This window comes from Gadus morhua, chromosome 15, assembly GCF_902167405.1.
Source record: "Gadus morhua chromosome 15, gadMor3.0, whole genome shotgun sequence".
NCBI lineage: Eukaryota > Metazoa > Chordata > Actinopteri > Gadiformes > Gadidae > Gadus > Gadus morhua.
The window spans coordinates 17794528-17805849 of NC_044062.1; the positions used below are offsets into that span (position 1 = coordinate 17794528).

General features: G+C 44.4%; 2 protein-coding genes across 3 annotated transcripts in view; both read left to right on the top strand.

Moving 5' to 3' along the window:
• Window positions 1-7202: 7202 nt before the first annotated feature.
• si:ch1073-143l10.2 (uncharacterized) lies at window positions 7203-10253 on the top strand. Of its 2 annotated transcripts, XM_030379855.1 has the most exons (6): window positions 7205-7718; window positions 7839-7902; window positions 7994-8066; window positions 8186-8259; window positions 9202-9453; window positions 9726-10253. In XM_030379855.1, the coding sequence occupies exons 1-6, from the start codon at window positions 7631-7633 to the stop codon at window positions 9844-9846; spliced, it is 672 nt and encodes a 223-aa protein (XP_030235715.1). In that variant the 5' UTR covers window positions 7205-7630; the 3' UTR covers window positions 9847-10253. The 2 variants fall into 2 exon arrangements, with proteins under 2 accessions (XP_030235716.1, XP_030235715.1); XM_030379856.1 differs by lacking the exon at window positions 7839-7902 and having other exon boundaries at window positions 7203-7718.
• A 329-nt stretch (window positions 10254-10582) lies between these two features.
• The window catches only part of tex36 (testis expressed 36), a 1945-nt gene continuing 1205 nt past the window's right edge, over window positions 10583-11322 (top strand). Inside the window, exons 1-3 of the mRNA XM_030379375.1 lie at window positions 10583-10741; window positions 10819-10938; window positions 11127-11201. Of these exons, the coding sequence (XP_030235235.1) occupies window positions 10691-10741; window positions 10819-10938; window positions 11127-11201 (246 nt within the window). The 5' untranslated portion in view covers window positions 10583-10690. The remainder of the gene's footprint in view (window positions 10742-10818; window positions 10939-11126; window positions 11202-11322) is intronic.

Consider the following 11322-nt stretch of genomic DNA (forward strand, 5'->3'; position numbering starts at 1 on the left):
TGTGTGTGTGTGTGTGTGTGTGTGAGATTGTGCGTGTGTGGCTGCGCGTGCGCGTATGAGGAGGAGGGTGGCAAGACCGCGCCTTTATCTTAGCATATATTACACGCAAATAACGGTAATGAAACTTAACTTACCATTATTTCTTCCAAAATAAGGCTATGCTGGTTATTAAATAGAGCATCACGGCCAAATACTTAGTCGTGATGCAAATATCCTAACTAATACATTGCAGGCTACAAGGGTTGCGGTCTGTATCCCTAACATGTCCAAACACATCCAATACACATGCATACACATACAGTAGGTTATAATTATTGGATTGTACTCTAGAAATAGGCATTTTGTTATCACACATTTTTTTCAGATAAGCTTACATTACTTAATATACTGAAATGAGTTCTCAAGTTGAAAACTTAATAGAAATCCTTGTTTTCACAATCATCTAAAGCAACGTTGAATGAATGTCGTTTTCCCACTCATTTTCGAATTTCTCGTCTCCTTTTCTCCAAGGCTTGCATTAACTGCCCCACAGCTATGGTAGACGACGCATGAGTTACAAGCTAAATGCTGCCCCCTGCTGTCAAATATCACAGCCGGCAGAAGGAGTGGCAAACATGGGTTGGACGAGCTTAGTAAATTGGATATTTAACAATTACTCGCCGAAAGCGAAGTGAATAGTGGGGAATAGCCCCCGAAACCGAAGGTCGAGGGGGCTATTTCCCACCATTCAAGGAGCCTGAGGTGAATAGCCTAATTGTTTTCGCATATACTACACGCGAACACACAAAAAGTCAACCTATCAAATTGCGCCATCTTAGGAGGTTCACGTGTAGCAGATACCCAATACACCCAATACAAGACAAAGTGTCATCCACGCGATGCATTTGTTTCAGTCTGTTTCATGTTCAATAGTATTTTAATGTTCGACAAAAGGGCAGGCTACTACCAATAACATTTGATATTCATGTCAATTAAATGAAAAACTACAAGGCTATTCATTCATTTTAGGTAGGCTCTACTGAAAGAATATGATAAACTTTTCATTACATAAGATATTTTCAGGATGTAGGCTCTGTGGGCCTACATCCTGAAAATGTAGGCAGTTTATTTCCTTATTTTGATTTTGAATAATGTTGTATGACTCAAGAGAATTCAAGAAATTATCTAAATTATTCGTTTAGGATTAAAAAGATCGATAATTTATGAACAAACCAAACCAAATCTGCGTTCACCTTCTGTCTGTCAACCAAACCCTGAAAAGCAGCTATTCCGACACGTTGTGTTGGTCCACTCCGCCATCTGCTGGGCAACACTGGCGCAGAATGAATCGGCCATTACTAGAGTACTTCTAATCCCCTGATTCACACGTTTGGATAGGAAAATATGTAACATTTAAAGACCTTTTTGGTTGGCTTTAAAGACGAGGGAACACGATTATTTACTTCCGTAATTTGAAACATTCAAAAAGTATGTAGGGACTAGGCTATCATTCAGGAATGTATTTGCACCTCAAAGGAAGTCTGGTTGCAGGTGGTAGACATATTTGGCCAGAAGAGGTCGTTCGCGTAACCTATCACACATTTGTTACAAGAATTGATGAGTCGGTCGCGACCGATTCGTTCACAACGAACGAATCTCGAACGTGAAAGACAAGAACTGGTTCCCCAAAACAAGAGGAACTGGTTCTTTGATTCTTTTTTTTAACATAAAACAAAAATATGGTCACGTAAATAAAATATAGGAACGAATAGAGCTTCGTCTCCCCGCAACCTTTTATCGATTGAGTCTACAACGTTCTCAAAGATTCAGCCAATGAGAGGTAGCAATGGTGTTGCCATGGCACCTGGGTAAACAAATGACAAGGTGGTACCGTCGAATTTGCGCGCTTTCTCTGTCTGACGTATCTTGGGTCATACCATTCGACGTGGGGCCACTCATATATCCCCCTACATTTCCGAAAAATAGACTTGACCTCTCCGGGAACCGTCACCTTATCGTGGTGGAGAGGTTTGCGTGTCCCTGTGAACCTGAGAGCTGTGTTGTCTGGAGCCTTGTGCTCCGGGTAGGGTCTCTCATGGCAGAGTGGTCTCAGGTGAGGGGCCAGACTAAGAATGGTTCAAAAAACTCCAATGAATAACGGTAAAAGAGGAGATGTGACCCGGCCCGGAGGAAGCCCGGGGCCCCCGTCTGGAGCCAGGCCCAGACGGAGGGCTCGATGGCGAGCGCCTGGTGGCCGGGTTTGCCACGGAGCCCGGTCGGGCACAGCCCGAACAAACTACGTGGCACCCCCCCTCTCTTCATCCCATGGGCCCACCACCTGTGGGAAGACCCGTTGGGGTCGGGTGCGCAGCCACATGGGTGGCAGCGAAGGTCAGGGGTCTCGACGGACCAGACCCGGGCGGCAGAAGCTGGCTCTGGGGACGTGGAACGTCACCTCGCTGTGGGGAAAGGAACCGGAGCTTGTGAGGGAGGTGGAGCGCTATCGGTTAGATCTGGTGGGGCTTACCTCCACGCACAGTCTCAGCTCTGGTACCGTACTCCTGGATAAGGGTTGGACTCTATTCTTCTCCGGAGTAGCCGAGGGCGTGAGGCGCCGGGCGGGTGTGGGGATACTCATAAATCCCCGGCTGAGCGCTGCGGTGTTGGAGTTTACCCCGGTAGACGAGAGGGTCGCCTCCCTGCGCCTAAGGGTTGTAGGGGGGAAAACTCTGACTGTTGTTTGTGCGTATGCACCAAACAGCAGCTCAGAGTACTCGGCCTTCTTGGAGACCCTGAATGGAGTCCTGTATGGGGCTCCAGTAGGGGACTCCGTAGTTCTGCTGGGAGACTTCAACGCCCACGTGGGCAACGATGGAGACACCTGGAGAAGCGTGGTGGGGAGGAACGGCCTCCCTGATCTAAACCCGAGCGGTCGTTTGTTATTGGACTTCTGTGCTAGTCATGGATTATCCATAACAAACACCATGTTCGAACATAAGGGTGCTCATAAGTGTACCTGGTACCAGAGTACCCTAGGCCGAAGATCGATGATCGATTTCGTGATCGTGTCATCTGATCTGAGGCTGCATGTTTTGGACACTCGGGTAAAGAGAGGGGCGGAACTGTCAACCGACCACCATCTGGTTGTGAGTTGGATCAGGGAGTGGGGGAAATTTCCGGATAGACCTGGTAAGCCCAAACGAGTAGTGCGGGTGAACTGGGAACGTCTGGAGGAGGCCCCCGTCCTAGGTATCTTCAACTCACACCTCCGGCGGAGCTTTTCTGGCATTCCTGTGGAGGTTGGGGGCATTGAGCCGGAGTGGGCGGTGTTCAAAGCCTCCATTGCTGAAGCTGCGGTGGCTAGCTGTGGCCTCAGGGTCTTAGGCTCCTCAAGGGGCGGTAACCCTCGGACACCGTGGTGGACACCGGTGGTCAGGGAAGCCGTCCGACTGAAGAAGGAGGCCTTCCGGGATATGATATCCTGGAGGACTCCTGACTCGGTTGCAAGGTACCGACAGGCTCGAAGGGCTGCAGCGGCTGCCGTGTCGGAGGCTAAGCAGCGGGTGTGGGAGAAGTTCGGAGAGGCCATGGAGAAGGACTTTCGGTCGGCACCAAAGTGTTTCTGGAAGACTATCCGGCACCTCAGGAGGGGGAAACGGGGAACCATCCAAGCTGTGTACAGTAAGGATGGGACTCTGTTGACCTCAACTGAGGAGGTCGTCGGACGTTGGAAGGAACACTTTGAGGAACTCCTGAATCCGAATAACACGCCCTCTATGTTGGAGGCAGAGCTCGAGGTTGATGGTGTTTCGTCGTCAATTTCCCTGGTGGAGGTCACTGAGGTAGTCAAACATCTCCGCAGTGGCAAAGCCCCAGGGATTGATGAGATCAAGCCAGAAATGCTAAAGGCTCTGGGTGTTGAGGGGCTGTCATGGTTGACACGCCTATTCAACATCGCGTGGGAGTCGGGTACAGTGCCAAAGGAGTGGCAAACCGGGGTGGTGGTTCCCCTGTTCAAAAAGGGGGACCAGAGAGTGTGTGCCAATTACCGGGGTATCACACTTCTCAGCCTCCCTGGTAAAGTCTACTCCAAGGTGCTGGAAAGGAGGGTTCGGCCGATCGTCGAACCTCAGATTGAAGAGGAACAATGCGGTTTTCGCCCCGGACGTGGAATTACGGACCAGCTCTTCACTCTCGCAAGGATCCTGGAGGGGGCCTGGGAGTATGCCCATCCGGTCTACATGTGTTTTGTGGATCTGGAGAAGGCGTATGATCGGGTCCCCCGGGAGAAACTGTGGGAGGTGCTGCGGGAGTATGGGGTAAGGGGGTCTATCCTCAGGGCCATCCAATCTTTGTACTCCCAAAGCGAGAGCTGTGTTCGTGTTCTCGGCAGCCAGTCAGTTTCGTTCTCAGTGGGTGCTGGTCTCCGCCAGGGCTGCGCCTTGTCACCAATCCTGTTTGTGATATACATGGACAGGATATCGAGGCGTAGTCGTGGTGGGGAGGGGTTGCAGTTCGGTGGTCTGAGGATCTCGTCACTGCTTTTTGCAGATGATGTGGTCCTCATTGGATCATCGGCCTGTGACCTTCAGCACTCACTGGATCGGCTGGCGGCCGAGTGTGAAGCGGCTGGGATGAGGATCAGCACCGCTAAATCTGAGGCCATGACTCTTAGCAGGAAACCAGTGGATTGCTTACTCCGGGTAGGAAATGAGTCCTTAGCCCAAGTGAAGGAGTTCAAGTACCTCGGGGTCTTGTTCGCGAGTGAGGGTACTATGGAGCGTGAGATTGGCCGGAGAATCGGAGCAGCGGGGGTGGTATTTCGTTCGCTTTACCGCACCGTTGTAACGAAAAGAGAGCTGAGCCGCAAGGCAAAGCTCTCGATCTACCGGTCGATCTTCGTTCCTATCCTCACCTATGGTCATGAGGGCTGGGTGATGACCGAAAGGACGAGATCGCGGGTACAAGCGGCCGAGATGAGTTTTCTCAGAAGGGTGGCTGGCGTCTCCCTTAGGGATAGGGTGAGAAGCTCAGCCATCCGTGAGGAACTCGGATTAGAGCCGCTGCTCCTTTACTTAGAAAGGAGTCAGTTGAGGTGGTTCGGGCATCTGGTAAGGATGCCCACTGGGCGCCTTCCTTGGGAGGTGTTTCAGGCACGTCCAGTGGGGAGGAGACCTCGGGGAAGATCCAGGACTAGGTGGAGAGATTATATCTCAACACTGGCCTGGGAACGCCTCGGGATCCCCCCGTCAGAGCTGGTCAATGTGGCCCGGGAAAGGGAAGTCTGGGGCCCCCTGCTTGAGCTGCTCCGCCCGCGACCCGACCCCGGATAAGCGGATGACGATGAGGATGAGGAGACTTGACCTCCATCTGTTTATTGGATAACGCATTTCCCAATTCCAGGAGTCTTTGCTCCATTCTACGTAAATTCAAGAACAAACAAAGATATTAAACTGCAGTTCGTATTTTTTATTTATGACCATGAAAGGTCTGTAATGCCTGAATAATGAAGAATTAAATGTAAAGTAAAAAACCATGAATGAAATATAGAGAGTAAGCAAGTGGTATAAACATTGGTGGGACCTTTGTATGTAATATATAGTATATCTTGTTGATTTTCACACGGGGTAGAGCCTAGAAGTCGCTTAAATTATGCTCAGGGATTTCTCGCGGGGAGGGGGGCAAGACACCTTTGAGAGTCCCTGAAAAATGACGTAATCTGACGTAACGAACGAATGTTATAGTGAACTGAATTGAAAGAACTAGTTCCCGGAAAATAATCATTTTGCCCATCCCTAAGTGTAGCCAATGGCTTATAATTATCCAATAACCTATTTTTAATAATTTATTGGTATTGTATCAAGGACTTGATACACTTAGCTTACTAATTTTAACTGTAGTTATCAACATAATTAAAATTGTCGGAATAGGCTGGTTATCGATTAGGCAACTAATCATAGAGATTCGATTTTAAATAGTTTCCCAGACCTTTCTGTAGGCCTATCGTGTTATTTGGCTGTTTCACCCAGTACACCTTTAAAATTATCATTGCTGCCATTCATGATGGTGTGCATTATTGAAGCAATTTGCAAAAATATAGTGGTTTTCGGTGGCTGCAAGCCAAAAAGCCCAAAAAACCCCAGAATTGGTAAAAGATGCACGACGATCGGTAACGCAGAGGAAATTAGGGATTAGAATGGCCAAGAAAGGTGGACACTATAGCTTTATGTTCACTAAAATGTGATCCCTCAAAGGCTGGTTCCATGATCTGCGTATCTTAATTACAGTGTTTTTTGTCTTGTCTTGATTCGTGTGGAGACGTGCAGTGTGGAGACGTGCAGTGTGGAGGGCAGGCCTGACTCACTGACAGCATGAGGAGGAGCTTCCCCTCCATATAACTGCCTATCAAATCAAAACCCTTATCAAAGCGGTGTCATGGTAGGAATAACTCGCTCATAACATTAATTATGGGTCTGGCCCTAGGGCACGGGTAATTTATATTCGCTAGGATAGTCTAAAAGTCAGTCCCGGGCTAGTAGTAGGCACCTGTGTTTGTCAGATGATGACGCCTTTGTAAATAATATCGTCATTATGAGGCAATATATATCACTCTGCAGCATCGTTTTCTGTATGATTTTTTACCTTAAAATATATGTTAAACAGTTGGATGGGCATGAAAAATTAATAAAAACTGCACTCATCATCCTTTTTTCTGGGCGAACTGTCATTTTAAAATCAACTGGCATATAATATCTTGTTTGGGGGCCTCAGATTCCACTACAGGCTCTGCGGTGTTCTTGTCGTGCATCCATGCTCCACTCTTTTATCCCTGAGGGACTCGGCTGCTCCCTAGTGGCTAGCAAGCCATTGGACCACAGCAAAATAATACGATGGGACATTTTATGATTTCTTTCTTGTTATTTAAAAAAAATTAAAACATTACATAATGTGTATCACTGTACGGACACAATAATTAGTCTACCAATTTACTATAGAGTGTATGAACGTTTACCAATGTTGATGTTGAGCAGATCCTGTATAAAGCCATAGACGCAAAAACCAAGATGCGGAATTATCATTATTTATTTTGTTATTTATATTAAAGACCTTTTTATATATTAAAGAAAGTGTACGGTGTTAATAATAATAAATAATAAATATTATTTTAACAATAACTCTTTCTTAAAAGTTCTTACAATAATAGACCCGGAAGTACTTTTGCAGCAACAAAGCCTCCTTATGCTAGATCGACAATATAGTTATTTAATGTTTAGAAGTAGGCTAAGTTCACAATAATAATAATAATAATTATTATTATTATTAAGACAATAACCGTATACGTTTTGTTTTTAAAGCGGCTTGTTTTATTTATACAATCAAAAAACAACAATAATCGTTGAATAATGAATAGGCTTTTAGGGGTTTTCAACTAAAATGTATTATGGAAAACGATCCCGATCGAGAATGCTGGACACAATAAGAAGTCAGCTGAGCGATGAGGCTCGCCTAGGGTAGGAGTCGTGAATCTCGCGACACTACAGCTCCGATTATATTGCAGTACAATGGTACCATATCTCCTCGGCTGGCAAATAATTAAACTTGTACTAGAATTCATCTTGATTTGAAGGCTTAGTGGCTTCAAATCGTGGTAATGGAGAAATGGAGATGTCACGTGCGCACAAAACTCATACAGCGAGACAGCTCACAGAAGGATCCATATGCTGGCATCTTCAGAAGTTGTAAGATGTTTTGTTTTGTTGTGGCAGCATTCTTGTGCTTTGAATGAGCTACCTGATGTGAATCAGCTTAAATTGTATAGGATTTGTTTACATTGCGTTGTGTGCAATATTAATTTGCAGTGTTTCAGCTGCAAGATAATTTTGAAATTCGTCGAGAAATTTGGGAAGATCTGCAGAGCCAAAGGTTTGAAGAAAAAAATATCAGGATCTTTCTATTTAAAATGTTCTGTTAGTTTTTTAATTTCCAAACTTTTTTCAAACGGTATTAATTCCAGTTTAGAACAAGATGGAATAACATTTGTGGAACTTCACCTCTGGTTAAGAGAGAGTGAACACCTGTCTAAAAAGGTACGTAAAGGAAAACATGAAACATGGAAACTATGATTTGAATCGGAGTTCATTCGGACCCTTGGCATGCTACTCTTTAGCAACAAATATATAATTGATTGGAACTTGTTTTTCCCCAGTTGTCTCAGACCGTCTCTGACCTGACCAGTGTTTTGTATTTCAAAGAGGCTGAGCTACAGTACTGGCAGTCTCAGTAAGTTGGACATCCAATTATCATCACGTTTTTGTCCTTTAATTCATGTATCAAATAAGGCAATATTGAATGAAGGCCATCCAAGGTTATAATTACCTGTATTGATCAAACATCAGCCTAAACATGTAAAAGTAAATTTATTTGTAAAGCATATTTATTTGTTGACCAAAGTGCAAAAGAAGAACAAAACAAAGATAAAACAAAAAAACAACAACAATAAAACAAGTAACAATCATACTGTACATTTGAGACGACGATAATCACAGTAACATGTCAGGTCTTTTAAAGTCACAGGGGCATGGTGTAAGGTACATACACTGTGAGTAAACTGATACACATTGATAATATTACGTACTTAACAGACATGCAACAAGTGCAAATTTGGCTTAGTGTTGGCTCAATATATATATATTTGTATTACTGTAGATAAGTGGAGTATTGATAAAATGGCATTCCTCCTAATCTGTTTTCCAAAATTCTCCAATAACATTCCCACTTCCATGACAATAAAAACAATAACATCCATACTTCCACGACCATCACAATAACATCCATACTTCCGCGACTATAACAACAACATACATACTTCTACAAACCATAACAATAATATCCATACGTCCATGACCATAATAACAATAACATACCTCACTTAGGCTGCTTTAGCACAAGTTCGTTTTTCTGTACAACAAGCTTTGATGTCCCGGTCTTACCTGAGAGGACTGTAATGTATTGAAAGTAACTGGTTTAATGGTCCTTCACCACATGTTGCACCAAGTACCCACATGAGGAGAATACCATTGATCCGGCTCTCTTGTACAACTACATTTGTTACTCCATGACCTATTTGTGCACCCTTGTCATGTGAATACATGGATGCTTATGTTTAAACAGGAATGGCCTTTATGAACCAACAAACTCATTTTCTCTGTGGATCTCACACAGGGTAGCCCGTTTCCGTCGGGAGGCTCTGAGCCTGGCTGGAGGCAGCAACTCGCTGAAGGCCACCCTGAACCACCAGGAGTTCACCCTTGAGAGGCAGGCCAAGGAGCTGGCCGCCCTGCAGAAGGAGCACATGCGCCTGCGGGAGGGGATGGTGGAGGCCTGGAAGGAGAAAGGGGACCTCCTCCAGAGATGGATGGAGGAGAAGAAAGAGGAGGCGGCAAGGGTTAATAAGTACAATGACGCACAGGAAAGGTATAATATGTGGTAGTTCACTCGGGTGTTTTATTGGCACAGTATTTTTGATTGTACACAATTTAGGTGTTACAGCCACCAAAGTAGATGCAAAGGTGTAAGTAAGATACAATAATTACAGATAAAACCAATTCGATAATAATCCAACTAGTACGCAAGTCAATTACAATCGATCTAGGTGTACCGATCTGTACCAATACAAAACTTAACTGGTACACATATAGTATTCAAGTGGGCCAATCCGTGGTGTGATGGCTCTGTTTACCCAATAGGTGGCGTCGGTTGGCCAGACGGCTGAAGAAACAACTTCGGGGAGAAACGGTCAAACCTTCGGAGCAGACGGAGATTGACGTGACGAGTGGCGAAAAAGAAGCAGCATTCAAACTAGAATGAGTGACAGCATTTATTTTGTAACTTTTTTTCATCTGTAACTAATATCGCTTAAATAACTTGTTTTACATTCGCAGTTTAATGTGAGCACCATTCCTAGAAGCACAATCCGAACTCCACTTAAACAGCAACTAAATATGCACCTGATGCAACTCTCTATTGACTACATTTAATGTTGTTTAGATGGACCGTTTTTATTGAATCAACATGGGCAGGCATCACTTGTGCATCAAGCTTACAAACCGAACTAATAATTCAAGATTATATGCACCTCCTGATGACGTTGTAACATGTTTGTGTTTGTGTAACCTTATCGGATTGGTTTTTAGTCCGATAAGATCTTAAAGTGATTCATGTTTTTTTTACTTTTTAGTGTGACTGACAAGCCTACATTATTATATTTTAAAAAGACTCGTGGTAGATATGCTATATAAATATATTGTGTTATCAACTTTTTTTTAAAATAAAGCAATGTGTAACGTGCGAGATTAATTATTTTTTGTTCACAGTTTTCATGCATTTTATTTAAAAGCCCTTGTGTCATCATTGTTAGCCAACACAATATCGCATCGTATTTATTCAATCCAATATATATTCTAACATGTATTCGGAGATAATGTTCCACCAGTAGTCTACTCTACGCTGTGGGCTAACGGTACTCAAAAGAAGAACTCGGGTGTAAATAGTTTAACAATGAAGCTGATCTCCATGACAAACAGCCCAACAGCAGCCCGGTGTCACCGTCGCCATAGTCACCGTGTTGGTCCTTTAAGTCGACGCGTGCAGGAGTTTCAAAACAAGACAAACACAGACAGCAACAGGATTTACATTTGAACATTTCTCTAAAATGCCCAAAGGAGGGAAGGGATATTCTTCCGCGAGCAATGATGGCAAATGGGTAAGCGTCTGAAAACAACAAATCACATTCACAGATCACTGAGTAAACTACACTGAGCCCTCTTCCTCCTCCCCCAGTATGCCCATGACACAGGGTTCAAAGAAGCGTGCACCATCACTGGGACCATGCTGGGGCAGGTTGTATCGTCTGGGCCGCAAGAACTACGAGTTGAACGTCATCTCAAGTCGAAAAAGCAGGTGTTTATTATGAATAACACTGTTCTTCGAAATAGCAAGGTTTTGCTGTGATTGGATTAGCCCACATTATCATCACAGGCCTATCCCATGTTAGTGACAGGCATCTGATGATGTAGGCCTAGAATTTGTTTAATCAAGTTAATTATTCCTATGTGCTCGTGAACAAATATATTTGAGTGGATTTACAGGATCCTCCTGATTTTCGATTCTCGACCCACGACAACAGAGAAGCGATACGAGACGGGATCTGCCTCTTTTCTCAGGTGAGTTTTTCTTTTCTTTTTTTAATCTCAATAAACGCATATTCCTGCTGTTCAATTAACATAACTACTGCGGTGTTGGTAGTCCACAATTTCTAGCTTTTCTGAGAAATTCCTTCTCGAA